General features: G+C 26.6%; 2 protein-coding genes across 4 annotated transcripts; both read right to left on the reverse strand.

Moving 5' to 3' along the window:
* Positions 1-316: 316 nt before the first annotated feature.
* Positions 317-12,617, reverse strand: LOC141529024 (uncharacterized). Of its 3 annotated transcripts, none has more exons than XM_074245360.1 (10): positions 12,441-12,617; positions 10,697-10,767; positions 9,389-10,214; positions 8,997-9,308; positions 5,943-6,748; positions 4,840-5,007; positions 4,508-4,748; positions 4,290-4,416; positions 2,399-2,580; positions 317-769 (listed from the first exon to the last, which is right to left on the reverse strand). In XM_074245360.1, the coding sequence occupies exons 2-10, from the start codon at positions 10,765-10,767 to the stop codon at positions 524-526; spliced, it is 2,979 nt and encodes a 992-aa protein (XP_074101461.1). In that variant the 5' UTR covers positions 12,441-12,617; the 3' UTR covers positions 317-523. The 3 variants fall into 3 exon arrangements, with proteins under 3 accessions (XP_074101461.1, XP_074101460.1, XP_074101462.1); XM_074245359.1 differs by lacking the exon at positions 12,441-12,617 and adding an exon at positions 11,561-11,880; XM_074245361.1 differs by lacking the exons at positions 317-769; positions 12,441-12,617 and adding an exon at positions 11,561-11,889 and having other exon boundaries at positions 2,405-2,596.
* A 2,153-nt stretch (positions 12,618-14,770) lies between these two features.
* Positions 14,771-24,074, reverse strand: LOC141529028 (putative fatty acyl-CoA reductase CG5065). Its single transcript, XM_074245366.1, has 9 exons — positions 23,678-24,074; positions 23,365-23,613; positions 22,348-22,493; positions 22,152-22,261; positions 21,890-22,082; positions 21,139-21,387; positions 20,872-21,048; positions 20,723-20,803; positions 14,771-15,146 (listed from the first exon to the last, which is right to left on the reverse strand). Exons 1-9 carry the CDS (start codon positions 23,873-23,875, stop codon positions 15,038-15,040), a joined length of 1,512 nt encoding a protein of 503 aa, XP_074101467.1. The 5' UTR covers positions 23,876-24,074; the 3' UTR covers positions 14,771-15,037.
* Positions 24,075-25,053: the final 979 nt, after the last annotated feature.

Genomic DNA, 25,053 nt, shown 5'->3' on the forward strand with positions numbered 1-25,053 from the left:
TGAATAGGACAAATGTGGGTACTACCGAAAATGCTTGTACTAGTGAGGTTCAAATTTCCAGTTTGTTCTTTAGAAAATTTCTTTTTCGATTAGTTAAAATTTTTTGTATATTACATATTAATTTAAATTCTAAGTAGATACAATGCAAAAAAACTTTAGCACCACAAAATTTTGAAATTATAAAGCTCAAAATTTTTTACTAAATTTTTAAATCATTACAAATTTTTGTTAAATACCTGTTCAAAGCTGGGGCAGACTGCTAGTTTTCAATAAACATAATAATATAATTTTCAACTTAATAATTTTAACAAATAAATTTAAACAAAATTTTAAGTTTAATGTGTATGTACAAAAAGTATTTTATCAAATAACAGTATTTGCATTGTAAAAATTACAGTAAAGTATTTACATTTAAATATTACAATTCCTTATAAAATATTCTCTTTGGTGTTAATCGTTAGAAGCACTTATAAATCTAAAGTAATCAAGAAATTATGATATATCATTAAGCAATATAATGACATTAAATTTTTTTCGAGAAGATATCTTTGATATACTTTTTCCTACCGACTGGAACAAGAGCCAACGGCGTGCATCCATGTTGATTAATAATATTTGTTAATCCACCAGCTTTGATTAAATTACTGCATACATCCATTTGCTTGTCTAATTGAATGTTATTGGAAGCAGCTGCGGCCATATGTAGAGCGGTGTTGTTATTGCGATTTTGGATATTGACTGCTTCTCGCCCATTCTTCATTAACAGAACCTACCATCAATAATTAATTTAGATTAATAACCGTAATTGTAATTTATATAATTAAGAAAGTAAGAAAAATGTTGTTTCTGATGCATTACATTTTTTTCTAATATTTCTAGCATCTTTTAAAACTCTCTATTCTACTGCAATTAATTTGATGGAAACTTTCATTTTCAGTTAGATTGCAATATTATAAAAGATTCATATTACGAAAATTAAAAAAAATAATCCTCTAAGTAATTAAAATTTTTTCTCTGATGTATTTATATGACAAAATTGACTTTTTAGTTAAATTTAGTAGTATTGAAGTGATATTGATCTGTCTGAATTTGTATCTTTTCAAGGTTTCACACAGTTTCTATTGATAGTTAATTTATTGTAAGTCTTCGGACTAATTCTAACTAGATTTAAATATCACTTTAGATAAAATTTCTTAATTAATTTTTTTGTGTGTATGCGAATGTATGTTACATGTGAAATATTCTCTTCATAAAATGGAGAAAATAAAAAAAATTTTTGATGAGCATATTTTTTTTTTACAAAGTGGGTTTATATAATCAAATTTGATACCATCAAGAAAGGTCGTAAGTTAATTTTGTGTCTTTTAACAATTTAAATTCATTTTTCGCTGACAGTCATTTCTATATTTTTTTTTTGAGGAATTTTGAATAGTCTGTGACATTTTTATTCAATTATTAGTAAATTATTTTTTTTATTTAACTTAAAATTAATTAATCCTTTATTTTTTCAATTTATTTTATAACTACCCAAACTATGTACATTGTGATTGAAAATATCGAAAAATCATTGAGTCCAATTTTCTTTATTCATCATTTATAATTCACAATGTACGATGTAACATTGTAAAAAATTACATATAAATTGTAAATTAAGCAATGTAAAATTACGACAGGAAAAATGGTAATTATTTACAAGTAGGTTCAACCCCATTTTGACCTTTGTTTAGCCATAGAAATATTGGTTAATTTTTTTTTTAAATTGTTCGTTTTTTTATGTATTTAAAAAAAAAAAAAATATACAAAAAACATCAAAAAAAGATAAAATAGAAATTTTATCCAAAAACATGATAGCCAATATTTTTTCCAACTTTTAAAAACAAAAAAGCTATCTAAATTTTTATTTTTTTCTTTCAAGATATTTTTTATCATAAATACGCCGTAAAAACAAGCAGAATAAAAAAAAATTTAATTGTGACCCAAAATGGGGTTGACCCTACTTGTCGACGTTCTAATTAGCAAATTGTCCAACTCCATTTTAGAAAATCTTTTACTTGTACGAAAAAACAATTAGTTAAACATTTATTATTTTTTTAAAAAACGATTTAATATTTAATAGAGGTATAATATTTTGGTTTAGATTATTCAAATAATTTATAATTGGACTATTGCTATATCAAAATGTTAAAAAATCACCTTCTAAAAAATAAAGAGTTAGAACAATTGCTAATTAGACCGTCGTTGTAAATAATTACTAGAAAAATATTGAAAGTCTGGTCTTGGATTACAATCGTATTTCTAGTACAAAATTTTTTTTCCGTGTAGTGACTGCAGATTGCTAGTTTATATTAACTAATACCAACTCAGCAAAAAATAAACTTTTTTTTTTTTATATTTATACCTTCACAAGCACTGGATCACATGATACAGACACAGCTAAATGCAATGCCGTATTTCCACACGTGCTTTCTTTCATTTTCGGATCTGCTCCATTTGCCAGCAACAACCGAATAACATTGATAGAATTAATTCCTGATCCTTGAGGATCATGTACTTCTGCTGCTACATGCAGAGGAGTTTGCCCTTTTTACAAAAATACCTATTATTAATATTTATAAAATGAATTAAGAAAAAAAAAATTCTATTGACAATATTTACAGAAAAAAAATTAAGCATACCTTTTATCACCTTATTGATTAAAATAATATAACAGTTGGATACATATTTATGTTTTAACTAAACTGATGACTGTTTTGACAATCCTAACAATGAATACAAATAGTTTTACATGATTAATCATTGTACGTCTGTCTGTCGGCTAAAATTGTTTCATTGCGGCAAGCAAATAAATAATTTATTTATTTTTTTAAGTAAATAAATATTAAATGACATCTATTAACAAAATTAATAATTGCAATCTTTTTAATATAAAATTATCTTTAATTTGTGTTATTTAAACAGAGTTTTTTGACCTCATGAGAATTTGAAAAAAATTTTAAGAATTTATAAACATTTATTTAGTTTTAATCAAAAAATTAAAAATTTCAAAATTAACGTTGAAAATATCAAAATCAATTTTATTTAACATTTTTTAGTTGATTTGAATTCTAATGATATTTTAATGACCAAAAGTCTGATTATTTATTATGTAAGTTTCATAAAAAATTTTAATTGATAATTTTTATTTAATACTTTTGAAAATAAACACAAAATAAATGTTAAAAATTATTTAATACATACTACAAACTTAGTTTGCAATCGTTCAATAATAAGAAACATTATTTCTCATCACAGATATTTATATCGTAAGGTGATAAAAAGTATTGTGAACATTTTTTCTTTACTTTTTTATTATTTAATTTTTGAGATACTTCGTTTAAAAATCAAGAAAAAAATTTTTTGAGAAATACTAGTAAAAAAAATCTCTTTGGACTTTGTTTTTACTAGTCTGTGATTTAAAAAAAAATTTTGCCTTAAAGAACCAATGAGAAGTTCAGTTTAGTTTATAAAACTTTAATCTGTTTTTTTTTTTTTTTTCTTTGATTATCTTTATATGTTAATTTTTTCTGAGATATCTGACCTTCAGCAAAAAAGTATTCTTTTATTATTAATCATCGATCATAATTAATTTCCTAGTAGTTTTTTTATGACTTCTAAAAAAAAATTTATTTTTATTTTTAAAGAGGCAAATTTTGTGGTTCTGATTAAAAATTAAGCCATTTTCAAAAATTCAATCAAAATATCCAAAATTGACATTCATTGATCAAAATTATTCGTTAAAAAAAATTGTTGTGTTAAATTTTTTTTTTTAAGTCATATCGCGTTACAGATGCCATAACGGCGTATAAAAATTATACGCCTTTCTGGCACCCGGGAACCATAAGTGCGTATAATAAAAATTCTATTTTTTTTTCTAAGTTCAAGAAAATTTTTAGTTTCAAGAAAAAAATTTTTTTTGCATTTCTGCACGTTTCATACAAAAATGCGTTGATTCCCAAAAAAAAATTTTTTTTTGGTAACCGACGTATTTTTATATGAAACGTGTAGAAATTCAAAAAAAATTTTTTCTTCAAACTAAAAATTTTTTTGGACTTAGAAAAAAAAAATAGAATTTTTATTATACGCTCTTATGGCATCTGGAACGCGATATATTATCAGCATGTTGAAAGACTTGATTTTTAAGCAAAGTGTCCCAATTAAATAAGTAATTTCAAATAATTAATTTAAAAATGTACTTATTACTTTAAAAAGAAAATTAAAAAAATAAAATAGATATTATTTAAATAATTTACCAGCATAATTAGACTTGGATAAATCAAAAACTGAATTTCCTTGGGTTGTTTTCAAAGTCAACAATTCGGCAAGAATTGGCAAGTGTTTATCGCCATGTGCGACAACTGCGTGGATTAAAGTATCACCCTGATAAATCACATTAAAAATTATCATTATAACTTTTATAAAACAACAAACATTTAAATTAAAAATTTAAATGAACAAACCACACACTTACCCTTCTTCGATACAACTGTTGGCTTATATCAATGCCCGCTTGCATCATAACGGCAGCCAAATAACCTGTAACTTCAGGCATTTGCGGACAATTAATCGCCGCCAAATACAAGACATCTTCTTCGCGGTTATTTTTTAGCGACAGACCGTCGTCCAAAGTCCTGATTCTTTCTACCAGTGGTATTAAGTAAGCTTTCCATTTCTCCAATTCATGAGGGTTTCCAACCAGACACATCAATAACCTTTTAAGCCACAATTATTCAAATTATTTTGATTAAAAATATGAAATAATTCAATTCAGTGAACTGTATAATTATCATTGATTATACTTACGTATCTCCATCCTTATCTTGCGCTGAGAGGTATTCAGTTGATTTTTTTAAAAGATGCCTCATTGCTTTTTCAACGTCCCTCGGGTCTAATTGATCTTTCAATTTTTTAGTTGCTGCCGTCTGGGGAAGGTTTAACGACGGCCACGGGGCTATATTTCGTAGAGAATTCCTTTTAAAACAAACAAATTTTACATGCTCTAGTTAGTTTATGCTTTTTAGTAGTTTTTTATCTGCTCCTAATCGCAGATAAACTATTCTTTTGCTTGTATTTTATTTTTAATTGAAGTTTAATGTTAGATTGATTATTAAACTTATTAAATTTTGAGTGTTAAAAGTGATTTTAAATTTGGAACGTCAAAGATTTTGCAAATTGATCAAAGATTAATTTATCTACAGAAAAATTTAAACAAGCTTAATAATTGAATTATAAATCAAATTAATTTCTTGTAATTTATCTGCAATTAAATTATTATTCAAATTATTTGTAAATTTATTCTTGTGGTGTACAGAATATAATTTATTATTATTTTATTCTCTCCACATAAGATTATTTAAAAATTGAAAATGGTATTCAAGGTATTAGTGAAAACTCGTTGTAATTCTTAACTTTAATTTAATCAATTTACGTATAATACGAGTGCTCGAAGCATGCTCATTTGAATTTATAAAACTTTTGTTATTTTTATTTTTTGTGGCTAATGAGGAAGTCTCAATAAAGTCAACGAACTAAATAATTACGACAATATTAAGAACAGAAAAAAAAATTAACTTGATGCAAAAAAAAAATTTTTGAAATCGATAATGTTACACAGTAAAAAATTTTGCGTCAATGCGTTAAAAAATTTTGTGTAAAAATAAAAAAAAAAAAAATTTCGCATCCAAAAAATGATTTTGAAGAATTTTGCTGTTTTGATTTAAGTAGAAAAATTCTTGATCTGAAAACTGTTTCTAAATTTGAGTAAATTTTGCTGAATTTAAGAATTTTTCATCTTGATTCAGGACAATGAAATTCTTCAAAATAATCATCTCGATTACAAATTTTTCTCTTGAATCTAGTGAATTTTTTTTTTTTTAGTAAAAAAACTCAAATTACTGTTCATTTACCTTCGATAACGATTGTGTCTAAACGAAGAAACAGTTTCAGGGATTTGAAAGTCATTGAACGGTATATTTTGCTGGGAGCTCCATGAATTGTTAAAGCACTGTTCACCAACAGACGGAGAGGATTGGTTCTCTGTTCCATACATCGATGAAAAGTCATTATATTCCGGGCTGTAATTATTAACCGAACCAGATGTTGAAAGCGACTCATGAGAATAATGTTTATTATTATGAATATTATTTTCCCCAAAACTCGATAGCAAGTGCCTCTCCAATTCGTCCTCGAAATTCATTTCCTCTTCGGTATTCATCAAATTTTCTTGATAAATGTTCTGCGTTATATTGTAGCTGCTTACCACATGAGATTTGTTAAAATCAGCGTTCAGATCATTCTGAGCTGACGCAATGAGTGAAGCAGTGTTTCCAAGATTGATTCCTCCGTTATTAGGCACAGAGCAGAGATCATTTTTGTTTTCATTCAAATCATAGCGCCTTTTTTGATCCAGCGCTGATGGTGATGCCGTTTTCGAGTCGGGAGGTGTTACGACATTAAGTACGACTTGAATATTGTCATTAAGTACTCCAAACGGGTCAATATCATCGGGATGATCATTGCTATTTACTATCGTGCTAGATGACTCACAGTTACCGTACCAAGGGGAAAAATCAGCAAATTCAAATTCTAATTGATCTTCAACTCTCAGGTCCAGCGAATGTTGATAATTCGAAGGACTTGATGTGTCACCAAAGGAATGATTCGATGAAGATGACGAAGAAAATGATGTTGGTACTCGCCAATTGTTTAATCTCTGAAAAAATACCTGAATATTGTAATAAAAGTGTCGACTTTTATTTTTATTTCTACTTATAAGACATTCGCCATTATTTGCATTTGATTTAATTGTGCAGATAGCTCGAAGCTATGACTCTAATGTGATGGGTAACGACTGTTATCAACCAAAGACGGTATACTCCCACTAATCACTATCGCTGTAGTTATGCAGTAATTTGTTGAAGCAAATTGAAACTTTTTGCGCCAATTGCGTAATTGATACTCGATTGTGACGGTAATTAATGTGACCGGTTATCAGAACACAGTTATTTTTGTTATTTATTTCGAATGAAAAAATTGTTAGTGACCGAATTTTTCCGCTTTAAATTAATTGAAGTTTTTAACATATTCAACAAAAATGGTTGTATTGCTGACTATTAAATAAATTGGAACAAATTTCTCAACCATAAGCACTTTCTCTCTAATCTATACCATAATGTAAAAATTAAATTTTATATCAAAGAAATTTTTACACATAATTTTTATTTCAAAATTTTTATACTCGTCATGAACCAAGACGTTAATGTTTAAAGAAATCAAAGAATTAAAACAGCAATAAAATTGTCTATGATCTTCGGAACAAAGTTTAACCCTTCAGTACCCGCGCTATAAGATTTTTACTCATGCTCGGTTTCAATCTCAATTATTTATTTAATTTCAAATAGAAAGGCCACTTGAAAATTAATTTATTTTTCTATAACTTTATATTAAATAGATTATAGAACTTTTTATTAAATTTCTTTAGAAAGAACGGAAAAAAAATTATTTTTGGAGGAAATGAAATTTTGTCTCTTAGCGACAGTATTAAAGTAGTACGAATACTAGGCGGGGTGAGGATAGGTGAGGATAGGTGAGGACTCTAGCGCGGTAAGAGGAGAGCAGTAACAATATGATTTTTCTCAATATATAGATATACATTTAATATTGGCTAATTCCGGCATTTTTTTTTTTTTTTAATTAATACACTTTAATAAATCGAGCAAGTGTAAATTTTTTTAAATTAAATTTATTACTAATATATTTACTTTCATTTATAATTTTTTTAAAAATATTCACTGACAGTTTTACGAGAAAAATACAGAAATGTATCAATGTTTGGAGTTTACCCCACAAGACCAATGTTAAATTACTCAACTTCAAAGTTAATTATTTATTTAAATAATCGAGTAATCTTCAAATTTTCGGAATTTATTTGAACATATTTAAACTTTATAATAAAAAAAAATCAAGCCTTTTATCAAAAGTTGCCTTGATGCTCGTACTACTTTAAAGGTTAAAAATCGAGCTGTTAGACTTCCGGCTCTTTTCAGTACATATTTATTTAGATCGTATGTTAATTAAATGTTAGATTTTATCTCATGGCGAGAGTAAAGAAGGTGAGCCGAATAACGTGGGTACTGAAGGGTTAATAAATTTTTTCAATAGATATACCAAAGAAAAAATCACATGTGTAAATTTATCAATTTTACAAAGTAAAAAAAATTGAACTTTAATTATATGTAATCAGTTAATAAAATTTTAAAAGCATAATTCTCAAATTAAGAATGACGGCAAGTGGATCCATAATTAATTAAAAAAAAATTAGGGTTGAAATTTTTTTAAGCTTTTTACGTAAACGTTGATTTATTCTCCAGAGACAAGATAATATAAAAATCCGGTTTAGTATAAATGAAAATATGCTAAATGATTAATTTTTACGAGTGGACTTTTGACTTTTTTAAGGTTGAATTATACTAAAATGATCAAGCTTATATTCTAATACGGTAATCTATCTAAAAAAACTGTCACTTTTTTTCTAAAACAGTAAAAAAATAAAACAGTAAAACTAAAGGAAAAATGTACTTGAAATTAAGATTTTAATTCTAATTTTTGTGTCATTGTCATTGGATGTATGATAACGATTCTAGTCTAAGTACTTTAATGCAATTCTATGCTGTCTCTAGATAAAATAAACCGCCAAGATCCTAAACTAATCTTTGTACAGACTATTTTAAAAGAGTCAAATTAATTAATTGCATAATTTAGAATGCTATCACAATTATTCACACTAGAGGAAAATTCAATATAAAATAAAAAGTGTTCCAAATTTTTTGATGGAAGAATTTATTAATTATTAATAAATATTTATTAAATCATCTAATTAAAAAAAAATTTTGTTTACAGTTAGGAGACCTTAATAAAAAAAAAGATCGAATAATTTTATTGGTGTAATTTATAAAACTTACATTAGAAAAATCCGGAGGACTTTCACTGGTAAAATGATTAGGAATTGAAGGAGATCCAATATTAGCAGAAGAACCAGGTGACTGGGCTCGACTAGAAGCTCGACTGTGTGATCTAGAAGACATAACATTGTAACTATTGGCACTGGTAGGTGAATCCGGCCAATTCTCACTAAAAACCGGCGACGGATTAGTGTAACTCGAAACATCCGATTGCGCTGATTGGAAGCCTCGGAGATTCAACTTTTCAATAAGGGATTCTTCACTGGTAAGTGAATTTTCGTTGATGATAATCGCGGGGATCAGTTGCTTTTTCTAAAATCATCAAAACTACAAATTATCCACGGAATCTAAAGGAACTACTAAACGAAACAATAAAATCACTTTTAACTTACTTCACATAAATTATCACCAGTATTCGTCTCGTCACAGTCATAGTTGTTCAAGATCCACTCGCTGTCACTTACATTTGACGAATAATTATTCATCCCCTCTAGCTTGTCCAGACAAGGAATCAAGAGATCACTGTAATTACTGATGCTCATTATTTGCTGAGCTGTTGATTCAATGTCTAAGGAATAACTTTGTTGCATATCAGTTACGGAGTCAAAACTACCGCTGAATTGACAGTAAGGTTTTCTTTTAGGTTGATTAAATAGAGGTCTGACTGGTCCCCTAACTCTAAGATCGTCATCATTTTCTTCATTATTTTTATTCACATTTACCTTTTTCAATTCTTGCGCTTGCCACTTTTTTTTCTCCTCTCTAGTTAAATTACTTGCTAAAATTATGCAATTTTTATAAGTTGTATTTATGCCTTTATTTATTTTTTCATCAAAATTATTATTATTATTATTACTATTTAAATTTTTATTATTATTAATATCGCACAATTTTTTATTGTCATCAATATTATCCGACGAAAATTTAAGTTCGATTATTTTTTCAATAATGTCATTAAACTTATTACCAGAAATAAAAGTTTCATTTGAATTGATCGCTGATTTTTCTTCGGTTTCACCCAAATTCAATTTTATTTTATCACTATTGATAGTTATTTCACGGTCTTTTGGTAAAAGTTTCGTTTTTACAAATACAGACGCGTTATCACTGTCCACGATATCAGAAGGCACTGATTGTTCAGAAGAAATACTAGATTCTGAGCTCGAGTTATGTGAAAGTTTTGATGAATTTATTTTTAGCGATGAATCCATTGACGGACTGAAAGAATGGATAAATTTTTATATTTTATTTGGTATAAAGATTGATAAATATTCATTTATTGATAGTCCGGAATGTTTTGTTTTATTTTTAGTTTAAAAAAAATTTTATTAATGTTTATTGGAGCTTGAAATAAAAATCCTGATTTTGTAGCTAAAATAATAATATACAAATTAATTTTTAAGAAAAATGTTTTTTAATTAAAATTATATTAGTCGACATGAATTAAAAAAATTATTTTTTTTTGTCATAAATCCTCTGGAAAATAAAAATATTGAAAGAAAAAATAGTTAAAAAATTTACTAATTATTCAGTTGGGAAAAAAATTAATTTTCAGAGAAAATTATTTAAATGAAAATGTATTTGTTAAAATTAAAAATTTTATTCTCAAAGCACATAATAAATATGGCGACAATTACACATTAACCTTTCAAAATGTATCTAAAAGCTTTTTCCAAATTCTAAAAAAAAAAATCACATACCTATTAGGCTGATAATTATTTTCAACATCACTCGAACAATTCCAGTGACAATCTTCAACTTCTTGTCGCATCTTAAATATTTAAAATCATTATAACAATTATTAATTTGCAATCTAATTATAAATAAAATTCAAGTCACCGATAAATATACGTATATAAATTTTATATTGAAAAAAAAAATATATATAAAATCACTGTTGAATACAAACATATAAAATTAACTTACAATAATGAAAAACAACTGCATAAATTGCTTACTTATTTATTACTTCTTATTTAAAAATTCTCATATATAAGCGTTTAAAAAATTTTAAATTAAATTCTTGATAAAGTGATACGACTGCAGCATTACTTTTTTATGCTAATTTTCCTACTTAGTTACAAATAAATTGTTTATCGATGAAACTTATCATATCTAGTGATAATTAGTCATGTCAATTATTTACCAACAATATACAATATTACTTATTTATCATAATTATCATTTAAATGTTATTTCAAACAAACAAAAGATTACATATACGTATGCATACGCGTTTATTTACTCATAAAAAATATTTTCTATGTTATACTAATAACTAGATAAAATATAAATAATGAGTTTATTTCGTTTGGATAAATGCATAAAAATTACCATTTAAGCCATTAAAATAGATAAAAATAAATTAAAGAATAAGTGCTACTTAATTTTATTCTTATAAAAATAAATATAATTTATATATAAATTCAAAATATTTTTCTCTCCATGTGTTTTTATTAAGTCCAAGATTTAACTGACGCGAAAAAAAATATTTGTTTTTGATAAGAAATGTAAACCGAGTTTCACAAATTTAATAACTAATAATGCATAAATAATGTTATTACCTTATATATTTATCATTGATATCCAGATAATTTTTTTAATTCAATTAATAAAAAATATAAACGTTGTTCTTTTTAATGAGTAAAGACAAATTTTTGTTTATTTAACACGCGTTGTTTTTTGTCATTCAAAATCAATCGGAAATAAATATTTCGGAGGCCAGATTTTTTTATAAAAATTTTATGATAAAGCATAATTTATTTAACAACTATATTTTATTATTATTATTATAAAAATTAATGAGATCAATGGTCACACTTTGTACACGTGACACTGCGAGATCCCGCAAATGTTGTTAACTTAACTATAGATCGCGTTCAACTGTCTAACTCGCGGACTTCAGATTGCGTCGAGGACAATCTGAATTATTATTATTTTTAATTTGCATTTACAGCGTTGTGATATCGCATTATATTTATCATTTAACTTTGGATCTTTTTTATCTTTTGCGCTCAGTGTGGCAACCTCGCGTTTACACTTTTTTAATGAAAAAAAAAAAAAAATAAATAAATAAAATATTTTTTTGAATTGTTATCAAGTCGATTTTTATCTAAAAAACTTTTGAAATAAATATGCAGACATTTAATTTTAACTCGAATCAGATAAAAAATTTTTCATAAACAATAAATTGTTTATTAATGCGAAAGATTTTTTAAATTAATAATCAATAATGAAATGTTAAAAAAAAAAATTATATTTTAAATGATATTAAATATCGACGTTAGCGATGGTAGATCTACTGCGCATGCGCAGACCTATTAAGCCGCGATGACGCAAACGCGCTAAGTTGAATAAAAAGTCAAAACAGGTTTATTTAAATTTTAAATAAAATGTATACAATTATAAATGCAAATATTGTAAAAAAAATTTTTTTTTACGTACCACAAAACCTTCTGATGTAGTTAAATTTCAGACATTAGGAAGTGACAATCTCTTAGCTTAATCTCAGCTTCCGATTTATAAGTATTAATTACCGGCAGTCGTGGTTTTCCGCAAATCCTCATCCTTTGATGAATTTTTTTTTTTTCTTATTATAATAGAAGGATGTATTCGCACATTGTGTTTGTTATCTAGATTAAATATTAAAATAATTATGTATATAGTTTTTATATTGCAAAATTGGTAATTTTAATTGCAATTGTGATCATAGATTTGTTCGTATGTTTGTAAACAAACTGAAGTATCATAACAAAACTCATCACCTGCATTTACAGATTTTATCGATTAAAAAATGTGAGGATAACTATCATGAAGTTATTTCTAGTCAGCAATTACTTCGTCGAATCATTTATTATGAATCACTCATTGTTAAGCGTCATTATATTAAAAATAATGAGTTTTTTTTTTTTTTTTTTTTTTTTTTATAAAAAAAAAATCATTATCTTGATTTATTTATTTTTTGATTTATGATAGTACTCAATTGACAGTAACTCAATACATAACTAAATACACGTGTAGCTAACGTAACTATCGTCTGATTTATCTTGAAAATTTTATACGTCTATATTTTGTCTGATAAAGTCTGATTTGTTTTGCAAAACCAAAAGAGCAAATAAAAAATTTTATTTTTTATTTAATTACTATAGAAATTTTAGATCTGTAAAAAATTTACTTAAAACATGAAAAAATTTTTTGAGCTAAGCCCTTTTAGATTTAACAGCCGGTCCCTATGATTGTAGCTTTATATTTTTCTCCTAGACAAAGAAGTTTGAAAACAACATTCTGCTACGTTATAAATTTTTTAATTATTTATTTAGTAGCAGAGCGTTTCTTTTTTTTAATTCTCGTTTGTTTAAAAAAAAAAAAACATAAAACTGCAAGAAGTAACGCATTATGTTCTTATATATATCCGTAAATGGCCAGGTCCAAGAATTTTTTATTAAGGAGCACAACCAGTGTAAAGTTTTCAAAAAATCAATTTTGTTTCATATTTCGATCGTTTATACCTATTTATAATTTTTTTTGGCGGGGCTATATTTCTTCAAGTGTCTAGATGACACTCTAATTTATTCAGATTTTTTAATTAATATTGAGTGTTATAAAAAAATTATTTTATGTTGCATACTTTGCTTAGCGGCGACGCTAAAGCACCGAAACGGCCGCATAGAGCCCAATTTTCAACTATAAATTAAAATTATAAATAATGGAACTACAACTCCGAAAGTTAAGACTTATTTCACTAAAATTCTCCTTTTTTAGGATATTTTTCAAATTTAAGATATCTTTAATATTTTTGAAGTTATAGCTACAAAATGGAGAATACCTTTTTTGTCTCTTCGTTTTTTGTTTGTAACAAATGAAATTTTTAATGGCGTATAAAATAAAAAATATTCTTTTTTCAGAATTAAATTCTAAATCCAATGCACCAATCGCCATATTTTTAAGAGCGCTGTAACGATTTTCCGCAGAAAACTCACTTCTCGACTAGACTATTTTTTTTAGGCTATCACACTGGTAGATTTGTTACAAATTATTAAAAAATAATTTCAAAACTGCACTTACATTTTTATTCATTTAATAGAAATGAATATTTTTCACTTTTTTAAGTAAATTAATTCATAATGGAAAAAAAAAAAAAAATTCTTAAGAGTCTACAAATCTTCCGAGTCTTTACTCTAAAATGTACTTTTTTTGGATATCATAACAGAACTTTCAATCTTTATAAGTTTGTAAAAAAGTTTATGAAAAACTTGCAGAATTGATTAATAATAAACGATTATATCATTATTACTTTATAAATAAAAATTCTAATTATTAAGCAGTCTAACTTACCTTATTGACGTCAAAGTTACTGGTTATATTCTTAGAAATAAAAATAGCAAGCGATGATATCCCAGGATTTAATAATAAAACTCGCAATTGAACAGGATTCTTATTTTATTACTAATTGATGAAATACACTTGTGCGTCAGTAGACTTCGCCGATATCTGCGGTTTTTAGTAGAATATCACTGCACAGCACACAAGTTATTACGTTACTAGTAAATAATTATCTTGTTCGTAGATACTATACGCGACCTAGACCAACGTGTGTATTTCAAATTATTTAATTACTTATTTATCGTATGGTTATTTTTTACCTGGATAACTTTCAACTTTAATAATTTATTTTAAATATTATCTTTTAAATTTTATTTTAACGTGATTTCATTTTTTCCGAATTTCTCGATAATTATTATTTCAAAAGCTAAAAGTTAAAATTAACACAACAATTTTTTACAATATTATATACTTTTATTATTAATACTAATACAATGAAAATAAATTTGATACAAACTTTAAGTCCAAAGATTAGAATTAAAAATTTTAAACTAAGAAATTTATAAAACAATCTTAATTAAGGACTTTTTAATCAATGCAGTAAGAATTAAATATAGACATATCAGGCTATGACAGAAATTTTTTTCACGGGATATTTTTTAAATATGTATTGTAGAAATACGTTTTTAATTTATTTAATTATTATTGAAATTTAAATATTAAATCAAAACAGAGTTTATGACGTAGGAATAAAAATCAAATGCATAAAAGAGCCAGATGAAAAATAAAAGCAGCAATCCTTTGAAAATCTTGTCGATCCATATCATTCTGAAAAGAAAAGTAAAATAGAAAATTAATAAAACTAAAAATGTAATTCATTATAAAACTAGTCATCGGACGATAAATTATATTAGTATTGTGAAGAATTTTCCACATTAACTGATAAAAATGACTACAATTTTTCATGTCATATCAGACACTCCGTCTTGATTGATTATCTCGCCGAGAACTTCCTTATTTATACTTAGAATATAATGCAAATATTGCAAATATTGCGAATTTTCTAATCGAATGACTTCTTGGTTGTCATAAAATTTCTCGGTACAATATTAAATAACTTTAAACCAATTATTTAATACAACAAAATTTTATTTTATAAAATAGAAAAAAAATTTTTTTCACTTCAAACGAAGTAGTAAAATTAGTCATTAACGATTGTCTTAATAGAAGTATGCCGCAATTAACTAATTAATGACTTGAGTTGTGTATTGACGCATTTAACGATCATTATCATGATAAACAGTTATATTATAATGCAAGGTCAATAATAAATAAGTGATTGCATATATCTAAAATAATATATTTTTTAAGCACATTATTTCGATAGTAATACCGTTTGGAAAGAAATGTAAAAGAATAATGACAATAAGTGAGACTACACATAAAAAACAAGAAATGCAGAATTATGTAAGGTAGATATTATGCAGGGGATTCCCGAAGAGAGACAGATAAAATGAGAGTATAGAAGATAAAAGATATGTTTTTTTTTTTTTAATATGCTTTATTACTTATTAGACATTTTTTTGTAAAAATAATAAATAAGTGAAATTTTAACTTTCATGAAAATTTTTCATTTATTTTTGAAAATTCTCTTTCTTACTTAAATTAATTCGATGACAAATTTAATTTATAATTATCAAGAATTCAGTAATTGTGATATGTATTTATTTTTTGTGAAAGTGTTCTTCAATTTTTTCGTCTAATTGGTTTCTAATTTGTGAAAAATAATTTTTGTCGAATCATTAATTTATTACAAAGTTTTGATTTGAATTAATTTAATTTGTGTGTCTAGCTTAAAAAAAAAAAGGTCAAGTTTTCTCTTTAAAGTAGTTCTTTCAATATTGTCATTGCAATATTATTTTCGATAAATTTATTCCAAAAGTACTCAAAAGATAAAAACCAAAGTAATTGTATCGTCCTGTATTTTGACAAACGTTTACTTGGCGCAAAACAGCCATGTCATTTGATTCCGTCAAAAAAGATAACCTTTTTTAAAAATTCATCGTATTTCATCTTGTTTTTATCCAATCACATAAAAGCGCTATTCTATTCGTAGGTCATAATTTTCGTACTAAATGTAAAAACAATCCACCCTAATCCATCAATTATCATATCACTAACATAAATCTATGTCATCAAAGGATTTCCCACTTAAACTGGGTATTTCCATAATTATAAATTACGATCATAAAAAAGGTCCAATTGTAATAAGTAATAAGAATAAACATCAGCTTTATAAGCGATAGTAATTTTATAAATTATATTTTTTTTTTCCATTATTATTATTATTTTATTATTATTAGTCTATTTCTGTACGGGATTTCCCGAGCGAGAAGTTGCGAGTTGCGAGGCCATCACCTCTAATTTATAATCAAATGTATCGCGTTTTATGCATCCGACACGTAGACGACAAAAAAAAAAAAAAAAAAACATTATTATGCATACGCAAAAAAACTTTTATTATAAAAACTTTTTTTCTGATGCAAAAGTGCAGTGACCTCAAAAATTAGCATGAGTATTTGACCCAGTTTTGTTTGTTGACGGCACGACCGCGATCGATCAAACATGTTATCAAAACGCCAAGGGACAAAATTCTATTGTCAACCCTTTGGTATTCTTAGTCACAGACAGATCTCTCATTTATAATAATCCTGAGATTTTATATTTTTTATTATTTATTGTTATAGTTACAATCATCAATGTTTTTTGAATTTTCCATCGCATCTTGATACTGAACCAGTCTCATATTTGAAATGTAAGTTACAAGCTCTTCCAGTCACTGATTCACATCTAATAAAGTCTTGCTTTTCTTATTCACTGCACGTAAATATTTATATATTTTAAGAGAAGCTTGGATTTCCCTTTCAATGCAGTGCTTATCATTTAAATGTATTTTTTTTTTTTTTCAAGAATTTTTTATTCATGAATTAGAAATAAAAAAGTTGTTAAGGTCAATGACTGATGGATTATCGCATCGTGAATAATGAGATTGGTTTTGTTATAAAATATTCAATTGATATTTTTAAAAGTCAGTAGATGAATAAAGTTATCAGATTACTAATAAAAAAGTCTTTTGATGCAAAAATTTTGGTCAATTTTTATCCTCTTAATTTATATTATATAAATTTTCGCCGAATTATGAAAACAATTTTTTTCATGCCAATACAATTATTTTCGATGCTTGAAAAATTACATAAAACAACATTTAAATATTATTAGCTTCACCTTGGCAGTTTCTTACTGCATAATTGACTATCTCACGAGTAAAATTTTAATCATAGATCATTAATTTAATTTAATAAAATAAAATTTCAATCTCTCGAAATTCTAAATAGACTTCTAATCTCAATTCATTCATAGAAAAATTTATTAATTGTTAATAAATGTAAAAAATCACTGATTAACATTTAATAAAGCTCATTAAATATTAAAAAAATTTTTCAATCAATGTAGAAGTTATATAGTAATCCAAATATTATTAATTAAAGCTATTCGGTTGTAAATTATTAAGTAAAATTTTTCACCGACAGATGTCACGACTCAATTGATCGGTTCCCGATAATCATGAGACGCGTCGTAACGAATATAATCATAATCATAGTATACAAGTTTTCTACGTTATCGATAGTTAATAGGGTGGGTCAAAAAAATCGAATAATTTATTTTTGACTTTATACTCTGAAAAATAGGTTCGTAGACACCTAAAAAGAATTCTCTCCAAGTATAAGCTCTTAATTATAACGGGAAGGTCCTCCGCTTTGCGGGTTTCTATTTTTTTCGAATAATCAGATAAAAAAATTTATATCTCGCTTCCAACTGCTTGGAAAAATATTCCGTGGCATAGATTTTGTGAGAAATTGAATGCTTTACAAAAAAGGTCTCTTATGACTTTTTCAAATACTCAACCGATTAAAAGATATTCATAGTTGAAGTTTGGCTATTTTAAGGAAAATATTCGTTTTTATTATGAATTTTATAAGTCGATGAAAAAAATTATTTCGGATTGCGGAACTCATGATTTTGTAGGAAATTTACTGCTCTACAAAAATGGTCTCTTATGATTTTTGATTAAGTGAAGCCGTTACGAGATATTCATCGTCAAACATTAACGAATATCAATATTTCCAGTTTTTGATCAATAATTCGATAAATTTTAATTTAAACTATGAGTTTCAGGAAAATTTACATAAATTTGAGTTTCGATCGATAAAGAAATGTTATAAACAATTTTTTTAATATTGTTTTCAGTCTTGAGCTTGTTTGATTGCATTAAAACAAGAAATTAGAGCATTTTTTCGACATATAGCCAATGATTAGTTTAATTTGAAGTGAATGACATATTTCTTTGTCAAATTTAATATGAAAAGTATTGAATCAAGTGAGAAACAACCAGTATTTAACTTTTTTATAGATAAATTTTTTATTGAATTATCAATTGCAATATAATTGTCTATATTTTTAACATAACAGTACGCTATTACTATAAATAATTTCTTTTATTACAATTTGGGAATGTTTTTGATGTTCTTTGACAACTTGCAATAAGTACTGGAATTGTTCTTCATTTTTGTCAAGCATTGATTATATTCACTGACTAATGCAACAGCTCGCTCTGCTGAATCATTGACAACTTTTAGTTGTTGAAAGTATTCTTTATTTTCGAGATAACTCTCATTAGTAGGCCGAAATTCAACATCGACATCAAGAAAGTCATACGGTAGATCGAAGATTTTGAAAAGATTTAATGACTTTTTAGACACAAAGTCACTCAGAGTTCTCTGCGCCAATGAATTCAAATCTTTTTAGCAATTACAAATCTTTTAGCTTTAGAATCTGTACCTTCACGAGTATTAACAGCTTCAACAATACTTTTTTACTTCTAATGGAACGCCATCGTCAAACAGTGATAAAATGGCAAGTTCATCGCTCAAATACCATAAGTGCGAAATCATTTTTTCACACGTAGCTGAAGAAATCAAAGGATTGATATGTTTGTACTCCAATAAATTTTTCATAAACTGCAAGTCATGATAAGCAGCAGTTGTTGCAGAAGTTGATGAAAACCAAGCTTTTAAATACAATGTGACTATAAAAATACAGAAATGACGAAGACCATGCAATTCTTTCTGAGAGAGTTTGAATTCATCTCTGAATAGATACATTTTCAAACTATAAATGGCCTTAGCCATCCATCTAGCATGATGAACAGCACCAGGACGTTTGAAAGAAATCTTTTCTTGAGGCATTTCTCCAAGGAAAATCAATGATAATTCCAATAATTCTTTATCTAACTTATTATAACATTTCTTTATCGATCGAAACTCAAATTTATGTAAATTTTCCTGAAACTCATAGTTTAAATTAAAATTTATCGAATTATTGATCAAAAACTGGAAATATTGATATTCGTTAATGTTTGACGATGAATATCTCGTAACGGCTTCACTTAATCAAAAAATCATAAGAGACCATTTTTGTAGAGCAGTAAATTTCCTACAAAATCATGAGTTCCGCAATCCGAAATAATTTTTTTTCATCGACTTATAAAATTCATAATAAAAACGAATATTTTCCTTAAAATAGCCAAACTTCAACTATGAATATCTTTTAATCGGTTGAGTATTTGAAAAAGTCATAAGAGACCTTTTTTGTAAAGCATTCAATTTCTCACAAAATCTATGCCACGGAATATTTTTCCAAGCAGTTGGAAGCGAGATATAAATTTTTTTATCTGATTATTCGAAAAAAATAGAAACCCGCAAAGCGGAGGACCTTCCCGTTATAATTAAGAGCTTATACTTGGAGAGAATTCTTTTTAGGTGTCTACGAACCTATTTTTCAGAGTATAAAGTCAAAAATAAATTATTCGATTTTTTTGACCCACCCTAATAGTTAATTTATCAAATTCATTTTTTTTACGGTTCGGTATGTCAAGGAATTTTGTGAAGGTAAAAAAATTTTCAAATTTTGAACCTTGAACCATTTCAGTGTCTTCTTTTATGAATCGCGACGTGCATGCAAATGAATGAACATAAAGTAAGTCCGGAAAATAACGTTTAGTATTTTTTAAATTGACAAGATCACAAAAATTTAAAATAAAATTTATATTAAAATGGTAACTGGAGTCTATATCCTCGGACAAAATATTCTCGTCAAAATGTCCTCGAACAAAATATCCTTAAGACAAAATATCCACAAGAAAAAATATTTTTTGTCAATTTAATTCTTTAAATCATATATATTTTGTCCAAGGATTTTCCGTCTATGGATATTATGGCTGCAGGATTTTTTGTCGTATGGATATTTTATTCAAGAATGTAGAATCATAGAACCATTAAAATTACCTGGTTAAGTGTTTCTTTGCAGCTGAAGAGTCGGTCGTCTTTTCATTGAGAAGATATTTTTTTGCACCGATCAAACAATTTCTGCAACGTTAGAGAAAATAGTAAAATTTTATCAAAAATAATTATTATTTGAATTTATAAATGCTTACTCAAAGTAATATGACACGTCAATAGAAGCAAAATCAAATAGGAAATTTTTAGCATCAACTTCTGGGACTTCTGCTAATAATCCAAATAAATTTGCATTTTTGAATTCCCATTCATGAGTCAAAAAATACGACAGAGCGGTGTTAGCAATGTAAACACGTCTTTGTAATTTAGCCAGCCTGGTTAAAAAACAATTGACCAATAAATATACTACTAGTAATTTAATTATTAAATATTGTAAAATCCAGTTAAAATTTTGATGCACTTACATTGGTTTGTGTCCGCTTAAATAAAGAATAAAATCAAGAACTAGCCCTGGCAAAAGATGAAACAGTAATACCGATGCAAAGTAATATAAATTATTAGTAGTGTACGTAATAGATGGCGCCCAAATTATTCCTTCAAGTGGGTTCTTCGATGCACAAACTAAAGCCATGCGCTTTATTTCTTCAACTGATACATTTTTCATATCTGCTGAAGAACAGTTGTACACGTGGACTGATGGATCCTTTGTTATGCTATAAAATCAAATTGTAATCGTCAATACTCAAGACCAGATTATTTTTTCTTACTAAATTTCAATTGCATGCCTCAAACGTCATCTATGATAATATTAATAGTTTGGATAGAGTAATCATTTAAATAAATATTAACGAGCATCAAAATCATACACAGAAAAAAAGGTTTACTTGAGCCAAGAAAATAATTTTCTTTCTATTAATTTTCTTGAGTGAAAATAAATTTTTTTTGACAAGAAATTTCACTTATTGCAGCAAAATTAATTCTCTTGCTTTAAGAAATATGTATCTTGATCCAAGAAAATTTTCTTGAGCCAAGAATTTTGTTCTCCAGTCAAGAAATTTTTCTTTCTGTGTATTTTATTAGCGTTTATCGAAACGTAGAATGAATTCACCCGTCATCAATTACGGACTTTAATTTTTCAAAAAATCAGCAAATCAAAGTAATTTAATATTGAAATGTGCGATTAGAAATTAATGTAATAAAATGACATAGAAGTACGTTCTAATTCCTCGTTTCCAACTGGCAATGATCATGGCTTTAATAGCAACATCTACTGGAATGAAATCAGCTCTCAATTTAGGATCACCGTAAACAGTCCTCAAAACTCCTTTGCCCCCTCCAACCATCAGTCCTGTTGGACCATTAAAGTTATCGATCCATCCCGGCATTGGTTCATCCATCGTTGCTATCACTGACAAAAAAAAAAACAAAATTTTGAAATAAACCAACTTAATTAGAAATTTTTACTGAAAAGAATTACCGATTGAAGGTCGAAAAACAATAACTGGAATCACGTGCGAGTAATCACTGACTACTTGCTCGGCCATTCGCTTCGTAAAAGTATACGTATTGGGAAAGCTCCCCAGATATCTAGAGCAAACGAATACATCAATATAATCACCATTTTTACCTAAATTTGTTATATTTTACATAATTGAAATCAAGCATTTGATTACTTAGGTGTAAAAGTTTTGAGCAGCTCTTCATTTACAGTCTCCACTATTTTGATAGTTTTCTTCCAATCGACGTCACAAGGGTACAGTTTTTCTTCAACGACCGGTTTGTCAGCTTGATTGTAAGTCGTACTGACGTGCATGAAAATCTTGTAGATATTAAAGAAGATCATAATTAAACATAATAATAAATAGACCAACCCTGTTTGAAAAAATTAAATTAAAAAGAATTCAAAAGAGATTGCCGAATGCAATTGTATATCTATATTGTGAATGGCCAATTCTTTTTAATTTATTTCAATTTAAATTGTTTTTTTTTTTTTTTTTTCAACCACGAAAGTAGCTAAAAGCTATGGATCGTTTCAGCAAAGCGAATTTAAAATATTTACAAATCTTCACTAATAAATTTAGTATTCCTTTGAATTTTTTAATAATTTTATGTCGAAGACTCGTAAAAAAAAATCAATAATAATTATCTAGTGTACAGTACAGAAAATAAATTCAGAATGTAATTTTAATAGTAAATTAATTAAAAATAAATGACAAAAAATTGATTTTATTTACAATTCAATTTTAAAGTTAATTCCAATTTATTCCGCGAATAGTATTTATTTTAATACGAGTTGAATGTCCTCTTACATTTTAAGTGAGTGAATCATGAAAATAACTAATTCATAAAAAGTTTGGAAAATCCAAAAGTGCACGCCTCATAATCTCACTTTCAATAATAAAATTAATTAAAATAAAATACAAATATTTTTTAATCTTTCGCGTCATTGTCCACCCAGAAAAGCATTTTTTTTTCTGTCTTCTAAATTCAAATGAATCAAGATGACTATTAAGCCCATATTTAACTAAAAATAGTTTGAGTAACTATGAATTGAGGTTCAATATAATAAATAATTTTAGGTGTAAGAACTTCTATTAAATTTTGGTGGTGTTATTTAGTTAAATTTTCCTAATTCAGAGAACCATATTTTTCTCTCAGTGCAATATGCATACTTATACTTTTTAACTTACAACAAGTTTCTTCATTTGCGCTGCGAGAATACACATGTCTCTAGTAGATCTGGTATTCGTGAAAACGGCAGTTTTCAGCGGATCATCAAACCTAACACTAGCGGCCACATGAAAGACAACAGACACCCTTTCGATCAGAACTTTGCGTTCAAAATCAGGAATTCCTAGGCCTTCTTTGGTAGTATCGCCTTCAATAGGAATAACTTTGTCCAGCGCAGAAGGGTTTTCTTGTTTCAATCTGTCAAAAAGCTAAATCACGGAACTTTGAATACACAAAACCCAATAGGAAATTAAAAAACATTTTTGGACTTACCGGCAGATTCAATAATTGGCGGACTCGGTTATCAATTGATATTCCCTTCTTAGGTCTCATTAAAACAAATATTTCACGCACATCTGGGCAAGATCTTAATAATTTTTCAACAAGAACTTTTCCCATAAATCCAGTAGCTCCTGTTATAAAAACACTCCTTCCGACATAAAATGTTGGAATCGATTTTGTTTGATCCATTTTTACTATCTAGTTTTTTTTTTTTTTTTAAGAATAATACTGCCCAATTCAAAAAATGAGTTTTTGAAAATAAATATATTTTTTAATTAAGATTAAAATGGCGTGAAGTATTTTTGATTCACTTAATATTTGTGAAAACTTACACTGATTTTTAGAAAAAAACTTAAAAAAATCAATCCATAGAGCCTCACGACAAACTAAAACACTGAATGAAGTTAAATTGTTCACTGAAGTAACAATACCGATTATAACTAACCGGAAGTGATAAGAAATAAATTTAAATATACTGAATATGAGATCAGAGTTCACCGAGGATTAACAATAAGTCTTAATAGTAATACAATATGTGACTACCTATATATGTTCAGTGTCGATCTTTTGTGCTGTTTTTTTTTTATTTTTATTCATTTTATTACAATATTGCTAAACTTCCTTGTTTTAATGAAATCGCCAATATATTAACGATGAAAATCTTTACTTAACATTATTTAATTTGTATTTTGAAATTCGATAAAATTTTGTTATTCAAAGCAATTGAAAATTTTCTATTTAAAATTTTAATCATTTCTGCTATTTTTTTGAAATGATTGGTAAAATCAATATAGTGAATTTAAAATGTTAATGTTAGGTTCCGTCAAATTTAAAAAGGCATTTAAATATAATAGAAATTAAAAAAAAAAAACTGAGAGATTCATTGGACATTTTTTATCTTTTTAACTTAAAAATATGAATACATAAAATTATAAAAATTTTTAATTTCTTTGATAAAAAAAAAATTTTTTTTTAAATATTATTCTAGCAATATTTAGTCTACACGGAAAGAACAAGATGACACTGGATATCATCCCAAATTATACTAGGTAAAAAAAATTTCAGATGATAGCTAGTATAATCCAGATGTCACCCAGTATAATATGGATTATACTAGCTACTATCTGAAAATTTTTTTCACCATAGATATCACTGAGTATAATCTGGGATGATATCCAGTGTCATCTTGTTCTTTCCGTGTAGTTGAATAATAATTCTTTAATAATGTTGGGACATATATTTTAAATAAAATAACCGATTTTTATGGATTCAGGGATTTATTCCAATATTTTTAGCTCAAAAATAATAACATTAAAAAAAGGGTCTTGTCAAAAAAATTTTAAATTATTTTTTTTAAGGATCGAAAA

The sequence above is a fragment of the Cotesia typhae genome, unplaced genomic scaffold, assembly GCF_013202065.1.
Source record: "Cotesia typhae breed Kobodo isofemale line unplaced genomic scaffold, CoteBio_Ctyphae contig_44, whole genome shotgun sequence".
Lineage (NCBI taxonomy): Eukaryota > Metazoa > Arthropoda > Insecta > Hymenoptera > Braconidae > Cotesia > Cotesia typhae.